Source organism: Marmota monax, unplaced genomic scaffold, assembly GCF_021218885.2.
Source record: "Marmota monax isolate L192 unplaced genomic scaffold, Marmota_monax_Labrador192_F-V1.1 WCK01_AAM20220418_F8-fsc00014, whole genome shotgun sequence".
In the NCBI taxonomy this organism is placed as follows: domain Eukaryota; kingdom Metazoa; phylum Chordata; class Mammalia; order Rodentia; family Sciuridae; genus Marmota; species Marmota monax.
Genome location: NW_026695222.1, coordinates 34,022,049 through 34,030,200, shown reverse-complemented (window position 1 = coordinate 34,030,200; position 8,152 = coordinate 34,022,049). Strand labels below are relative to the sequence as shown.

The following is an 8,152-nucleotide window of genomic DNA, read 5'->3' as shown; positions in this document are numbered from 1 at the left end:
AGAGAGGACACCCAGGGCCCACCCTCTGAGCAGTGGCTTCCTAACTTCTTACCCTTCTGAGGATAGAAGAGGTGAGCTTCCTGGTGAATCAGATCTGGGGTCCCCTCCTCCAGCCCCACAAGAACCCAATTTCCTGTATTAAATCCTCCCTGGCTTAAGATAGCTACATCCATTTCTTTTACCTATAATTAAACTTTGGGCATTCCAATTGGCCCACATTCCTGTTTTTAAAATTAGATCGACTTAGAGTTTCCTATTTCTTCATTACTCATAACTCAGATTCTGCTCAAAGAAAGGCCTAGAAATAGACCTGGCAAGCAGGTATGTGCGTGATGAGGAAGAGATTGCCAATGCCTGCTTTATTTTTTCATCTCCCTTTTTTGGGGGAAAAAGTCAACTCAGGTGTTTTCTGATAGTTACGTAGGATGTATGGGCTGATCTGTTTTTTGTTCTTTCTTCTTTCTCTTTCAGCCCATTTCTGTCTTTTAAACCAACCTCCTTTTTTCAACCCCTCAGAGCATTTATTCTAGAATTTGATGTCGCCGGGTTCTAATACTCACATAAAAGCCAATCAAGAATATTATCTAATGTGCTATAGTGTATGTGTGTTTGTGTGTGTGTGTGGACAGTGGGAAGCTCAAGGTCACACGGTGGGTTACATGTGGCTGACCCAGGGGTCAGGGACATACTTGGGGTTCATACTGAACAAGTGTGTCATTTATATGAAATTCAGATGGAATTGGGCCTCCTGTGTTTTTATTCATTGAACCTGGCAATCCTGCTGGGAGGCTCCTGGGGAAGCAGAGGAATAACATTTAATCTAAGATTTAATAAACACATTCATTTATAAAAACAAAATATTAGGTTACTATAAATAAGTCCAGAGGGGCCAGAGGCTTATAAATAAGTCGTCCCTGGAGCATTTGGATCAATTCCTGATGCAAGGCCTCCCTCCAACAGGTGGAGCAGGGGGTGCGCGAGAGGCCCCGGACCACCTCGAGGCTGGAAGGGCCACCTCCTGCTTCCTTGTCTGACCGGCGCACAGCCCTTGCTAGTTGCCTTTCACGCTCAATATCTCCTTGCACATTCTCGCGTGGAAAGTAGGTCACAACAACTGTCATTATAGACGTGGAAACTGAGGCTCAGAGAGGCAAGTGTCCAGCCCAGGTCACCCAGGGAGGCAGCCCGAGGGCCAGGTAGCAGCTCAAGTCCGGCTACCCGCGGCCTCCTGCTCCTCTGCCCCGTGCCTCTGTGCGGTCCGTGAGGTCGGGAGAGGGAGCAGGCCCCGGGGGCAGCCGCTGGCCCCGGTGCCGGTCGTACCTCCTCTGGAGCCGGGCGCGCAGGTGGCGGATTCTCCTCGCCTCCTGCGCAGGGAAGAAGGCGGCGGCGATGGCGTGCCGCAGGCGCCGGGCGTAGGTCTCCAGCAGCACCGTGGAGCCGGCCAGCAGCTGCAGGCTCGCGGCGGCCAGCGCGGCGGCGTCCTGGGGGCGCTGGGCGGGCAGCAGCCGGCAGCCCGCCGAGGTGAAGCGCAGGTCCCACCGGAAGCAGTGGCGGGCGGAGAGGAAGGGGCTCCGGGCGGGGGGCCGGTTGAGGAGGAAGGGGACGAAGTCCAGGACGCTGTAGGCCGCCTTGAAAGGAGAGAAGGGGCAGTCAACCGCGGGCTCTGGCACTGCCCGCCCCGCCCTGCGAGGCCTGGGACCACCGCCCAAGTTCCCGGCCCTCATCTGCAAAATGGGTGCGGAGATGACCCCCACTTCCTGGGAGGCCAAAGGTGGCTGGGGCTGGCACGCAGTTGAAGAGCATCTGACAGGTGTCACCATGATGACGATGAGGATGATGACGACGACCTTTTAGCAGAATGCTTTAGAGAAGGCAAATTAATGCTCAAGGTCATTGACCCTCCGCTAAGCCCCTAGTGACTATTCTGATGTACTGTCTCCTCAAATGTGAGTGAGCCTATGAGGTGCAGGCCAACAGGAGCCTCATTTAACAGATGGGGAACCCAAAGCCACTGGGTGGGTTCTCATGTGGCCAACTCGGGGGCAGTCCCAGCCAAGAAGGGCGGTCCCAATATCCTGCTCAGAAGCCTTAGACCCTCCCGTGCCCACAGGTGTGCCAGAGCAGGAGGAGCGAGCGGCAGCCAAGGCCAGCCCCGGGCTTGGAGGCAGCTGCTTAGTGGGCTCTGGATCTCCCCTCAGGGAGAACATCTCAGTAGCTTGGCAGGCAGGGTGTGGGGTCTCACACTGCTGTATTTTTAGGGGATCATGAAAATGTTTTCATTTTGCTTTAAGTTAGAAGAAAAAAAAATGAACTTTTATGCCAAACATTATTTTCAATATGTAATGTATTTGCATCCATTTATTTAAATTTTTTTTTTCATGGGGGAAGGAACCCATGAAAGTAGCAAGCAGCTTGGTTCTGCCACTTTGGGTTTGATGAATTTGGGGGGAGTTCCCCCAACCTCACTGAGCCTTGGTATCCTTCTCTGTAAATGAGGGTGATGATAATAATTCCTATCTCAAGGATCATGGTGGCGATTAAGGAAACTACCTTATTTCATCCATTCTGAGATGCTCTTTTTTTTTTTTTTTTTTTACTTTTTAACGTCTTTAAAATCAGGACATGTCTAAAATCAATATGACCGGTAACTGCTCTCAGCAGCCACAGCAGGTCACAATTTGCGTACAGGTATCCCTTTAGCCTGAGTGCCCACCCTGAGGTTTTAGAAAGTGATGTGCATTCCTGGTCTGTGTAGAGTTTGACTGCCATCTCAAAATGTCTCCAAAAGAAACTCTGTTTCAGAAGTGAATGGTTGGACATCACTTGTCTCTGTTCATATATGATACACAGCCAGTGTAACCCGTAACGTGATGTTCAGCCACAAGAATGGGATCCTAATTAGAGTAAGTTCTACACCATGTATGTATAATACGTCAAAATGCACTCTACTGTCATGTATGTCTAAAAAAGAACAAATGAAAAAATTAAAAATGATAATTTAAAAAAGAAGTGAGTGGTTATGTCTACTGAAACGAAGTCCCGAGCAGCAAGCCACAAATATATTAGTGAAGCAAGTATTCATGTTGAGGGATGAACTTTAGCCTATATTTTCTTGCCAAGTGAGAACCCATGGGAAGGAGGTTTGTGCTAAGTAAGGCTGAGTCACGAACCCCTGTGTGAGGGCCTGCCACACCCTGAAGCACTCAACGAGGGCAGAAGGAGCTCCCAAAGCCCTGGCAGAGATGAGGCGGCTAAAGCCAGGAGGAGGGCTGGGCCCAGATGCTCCCCAGAGGGTCAGAGGCACCAGGGTCAACACTCGCAGAGACACGGCCCAAGCTTGGTCAACAGTGCTGGAGAAATAGAGGGACGTCACCAATGCTCCTGAAGACACCGAGATGTTGGCCAGAAGCCTGGGATACTTGTGACTTGGCCAGCGTCATTCAGGTTTGGGCTTGGGTGGAAGGACATCTTAGGAAAATTAACCAATCACTTTCTATTTTTCTTTTATGTGTACATGAGAGGAGATGTGGTGAAACAAATCTTTGTTAAATAAAAGTGAATTACTTTTACATGAGTATAATTGGAAGTCTAAGTGAAAACAAAGCATTGAGTCAGGTTTAATGGATAGCATTTCCTCTCTTATTGATATATCAAACAAGAGTGTGACTTGGAATTGATAGCATCTTAGATATGATGAATGAAGTCTACGTCAATCAGGGAACACTCTTAGACCATTCCCTGACACATTTCTTTCCTGTGACCTGTGGTAGGAAATGCATTTTACAGCATCTTCCAAGCACAGATTATATTATAATTGATGAAAAGTTTCACGAAATAATACATAGCCTTATTACCTGCAATATACTCTCATAATTTTCTAGTTTATTTCATTAAAAAAAAGACAACTTTTTATCATGATCACCTAAACTGATTTCTTGCAATTCAACAAATAATTTTATAATATATAATAAGTATTTGATAAATATAAGCTCTTAATATTATTAGCTCAGGGTCTGACATTTGGGTGTTTTTTTATGCAATAGGCTTTTGTGTGTGATCTCACTATTAAAAATAAAAAATACAAATTGAACATGGGGGCACATGCCTGTAATCCCAGTGTCTCGTCAGGCTGAGGCAGAAGTATCGCAAGTTTAAAGCCAGCCTCAGGAGATTAGTGAGGCCCTAAGCAACTTAGCAAGACCCTGTCTCAAAAATAAATAAATATATAAAAATAGAAAGGGGCTAGCGATATGGCTCAGTGGTAAAGCATCCCTGGGTTTAATCCCTAGTACAAATAAACAAACAAATATAAATAAATAAAAAGAAAAGATTGGAAACCACAAATCGTGATCCGAAAGTAAATACAACCTTATTTGTGGGCTCTGTGGTCTGTCCTGCGTCTCCTTGACCACACCGCCTTTGCAGAGCAACCATGGATAATACACAACAGATGGGAGGCTATGTTCCAATAAAACTCGATTTACAAAATCAGGAAACCAGCTGGATTTGCTCTGAGAGTCACAGCTGACTGACTGATGGTCTAGGCCATCCCTATCCAGGCGTGAGCTATTAGTAACAGCTACTATTTAATAAACCTCTTTTGTGTGGCATGTAACTCAAATGCAGGAAATGAGGCTAGAGTGTTTGGATACTCCTGCAGGGCAAGTGATTTTCAGGGTTCTGGGTCTTGGCATCTGCACCTACAACAGGAGGTGAAAATAGAACCACTTTTTAGGCCTCCTGTGGGGATCAAATGGGCTCATTTGCTGTTGCCCAGGCCACATGGCTTATCCAAGGTCTATGTTTTGCAGGCAAGTAAATGCAACTGCATGTCAGGTGTTTTTGTTGTTGTTGTTGTTTCCAGTACTGGGACTGAATGCAGGGATGCTCTACAACTGAGCTGCACCCCAGCCTTTTTATTTTGAGACAGGTCTTGCTAAGTTGCTGAGGCTGGCCTTGAACTTGCGAACCTCCTGCCTCATCTTCCTGAGTAGCATTACAGGTGTGTGTCACTGCGCCCAGGTCTGTAAGTCCAGGGGTCAGTGAGACTGCCCCTCCAGGAACTGACCTAGGTCATCTCCCCTCCCAGCACTTACATCATACTTAACCATAAGCGTGACAGGCACAACTGGCAACTTCTGAGCCCAATCCACTGCCGCCTGTGCCAGCAGGAAGGCCATGTGGTCTGTGGCCACTGCCACAGCTGTGGCCACCAGGAGCAGGGAGAGAAGCCCCAGCCTCAGGAGACAGTGCAGCAGCTCCTCCCGGGACAGCTTGGGCCGGGCTATTCCGAGCAGCCACGGGGGTGGAGGAGCCACTAGGTGGGTGGCCTGGGCCTGGGCCAGTTGCCGGGTCAGCTGTGGTGTCTCATAGATGTTGTCAAACCGCAGGTCAGTCAGGTAGCGGTGGAGGTACCAGGCAGATTCCACCAGGAGGCCCAGCATGAACATCCCCGTGACCACCCGCTGAGTCCCCAGTGCTGCTGCCTGGGCCAGGGACTCCAAGGCAGAGAAGTCCTCCAGGACCCCCTGAGTGACCCTGAGCATGTGAAGCCGGAAGGCAGAGCCATTTCCCTGGCTCTCAAATGTCAGGCCCCGGCTGCCCGATCGGCTGGTGGGGCCCAGTGCTGTGGACGCATTGCGCAGCTGGTGAGTGGTGTTGAGCAGGCTGTCCAGGGAGCCCTCGGTGACGCACCTAAGCACCTGTCCAGCTGCACCCATGTTGGCCAAGACGTTTGGCACCACGGCAACGGCCAGGGTGGCAGTACTGTAGGACAGGAGCAGCCGGCGTCCCTGTTCCGTGCCCAGGGTGGGCACACTGAGCGCGAACAGGCAGCGGACCGGGGGTACCAGGCCCAGGCCCAGGAAGACCAGAAGTCCACACACAGTGGCTATGATGCCCGAGGGTCCTGAAGGATAAAGCCACGAAGAGACCAGCCGATGACAAACCAGTTCTGCGGCAGCAACAGCCAGGCAAGCACAGAGGAGGAGCTGGGTCAGCAGCTGGCCACAGCTGGCTGGGACAGACTGGGAGAAGGCATCCCAGGCAGCCTGCAGTGGGTCAAGGGCCTTGCGGATCCCCAATTGCCAGAACCTCCACCTGGACACAAGGAAATGGGAGGACCCTCCATCAGGGGGCGGGTGGGCCTGTCACCGTCCCTGCCCCTCAATGCCAAGGCCTGCTAGTGGACGCCACGCTTTTGCTACAGAGGCAGGCCAACTTTCCAGATGGGCCAATCAGAGTTAACCACTCCCGCCCACGTGACAACGCTGAACCAATCACAGCCCTCCCCAGGCTGGGTCTCAGGGAGTGGTGGGCGAAGAGCCCAGTCCTGCGCAGCTCCTGAGGGTGGGGGGCGCCTGCCCGGGCTGCCGGAGCCCGGAGCCTAGTGAGGACAACTGGCCTGAAAGAAGGAGTCAGGGGGCCGGAAGCCCAGACAAAGGGAGAAGGATCAAGGAGTGGGAGGGGCAGAGACGGAGACAGAAGCTGTTTCCCTGAGCTCAACGTCCTGTGGCCCTGCCCTTTATCATCTGGGGCAAGGAAGGAGGGCCGTTAGCTGGTGGCAGGCAGGAAGCGGGTAATGGTGGAGATGGACAAGGCTGCACACCTGTGGAGAACGTCACCTGAAACACGCAGGGCAAGGATGGAGGGCATCGCCTCTGGTCTGTCCCGATTCAAACCCCTGCTCCACTGCTCACAGCTGTGTGGCCTGGTTCCTTAAGCCCCTGTGCCTCAGTTTTCTCATCTGTAGAACGTGCCTCCTAGGGTCATTCTGGTCACATCATAAGCACCACCTGAGCTATTATCTGTCATTAGCGGGTCAACACCTCCAGGGCAGGGGCTTTCTATCTTTGGGTCACTGATACATTCCGAGGGCCTGGAATAGTGTCTGCTAAGTATTCACAAAGATATGGTACTCATAAATCTTCACGGAGCGTGGCAGGATGGCTCCTGTTTGCTCAGATCAGCAGGAATCAAGGCCAGCAGTGAGGGCAGGACGCTGGAGGAGGTAATGAATGCTGAAGGTAAAGAAAAGGTGAGACATAATTGTCCCTGTGTTGGGCACCGAGGTGAATTAGGTCATGGGCCACACACAGGACAAGTTCACGGTTAAATTGGGGAGATGTGAACAGGACATTAGAGCGTAAGTCCACCATAAAAGGACTCTCAGGAATGGTCAGCCTGGGTCTGCACTGGGGTGGAGAAGGTGGAGGGTCATGTTTACCTGGGAGAGTCAGGAGGGCTTCCTGGAAGAGGTGATATTTAAGCTAGGGCTGGGAGAACAAGTGTCATTTCTTACGTGGGGAAAGGAGGCTGGGTGTCCCGAACAGAACTGCTCCCTTAGGAAACAGGGTTGGGGACTTGAACACGCCCTGACGCGTGAGGCCTGGGGCACTGGACCAGAGGCCACATCCTGGGGTCCCAAGGGCTGAATCCAGTGTGCAACTTTGCTTTGTTTTGGTCCACGCCGTGGGTGTGTGAGAACTACCGTCATCTGGATACAGGAAGTTTCACATTGAAATTGGGATTTCTAGCTTCTCTTGAGAAATGAGAGCATCTGGGTCAGGGCTCCTGCCTTTGCAGCAGGTGGCCAGAGCTGAGGATCCACAGCCCCCTTTGACAGGGATGCACCCTTCCAGGCTGTGCCCCACCCTTCAAGGTACAGGACTGAGGGACCCTGCCCAGCACAATCCCATCTGGCTCTTGAAGGCATTTGGATGTGGGACTAAACGCCCCTTGTACCGTCTAACTAGTGTTTGGAACAGAGCAGCTGATGAAATACCAGCTAATCATATGATCATAAAAACCAGTACGAGGTCGCCGTGGGAGCCAAGTTCCATGCTGGAAATTATCAATGACAAGGACACCAGGTGACATTTACCGAGTGCTCCCTTGAGCCAAGCCCTTACTCAACGCTCACAACAGTTCCATAGACACCATTATCATTCCCACTTCACAGATGGGGAAACTGAGGCTCAGAGAGGGGGAGGGTGGACCCAAGGTCACACAGCCAGGGAGTGGAAGACCTTGAGGGCTTATACTTCTCCCAACAGATTGCTGATCTTTTCTCACCTGTGGCCCTCACTGTCCAAAGTCCCCAGACCTACCCAGTCCTGACGAGGTGCTCAGCAGCTCCACAGAGGCCCCTCAT

The 8,152-nt window shown here is 51.2% G+C and overlaps 1 protein-coding gene across 1 annotated transcript; it reads right to left on the bottom strand.

Annotated features, from left to right (window-relative positions):
- Positions 1-764: 764 nt before the first annotated feature.
- Ocstamp (osteoclast stimulatory transmembrane protein) lies at positions 765-8,152 on the bottom strand. The gene is made up of 3 exons (XM_046432828.2): positions 8,109-8,152; positions 5,097-6,099; positions 765-1,628 (listed from the first exon to the last, which is right to left on the bottom strand). Exons 1-3 carry the CDS (start codon positions 8,150-8,152, stop codon positions 1,215-1,217), a joined length of 1,461 nt encoding a protein of 486 aa, XP_046288784.1. The 3' UTR covers positions 765-1,214.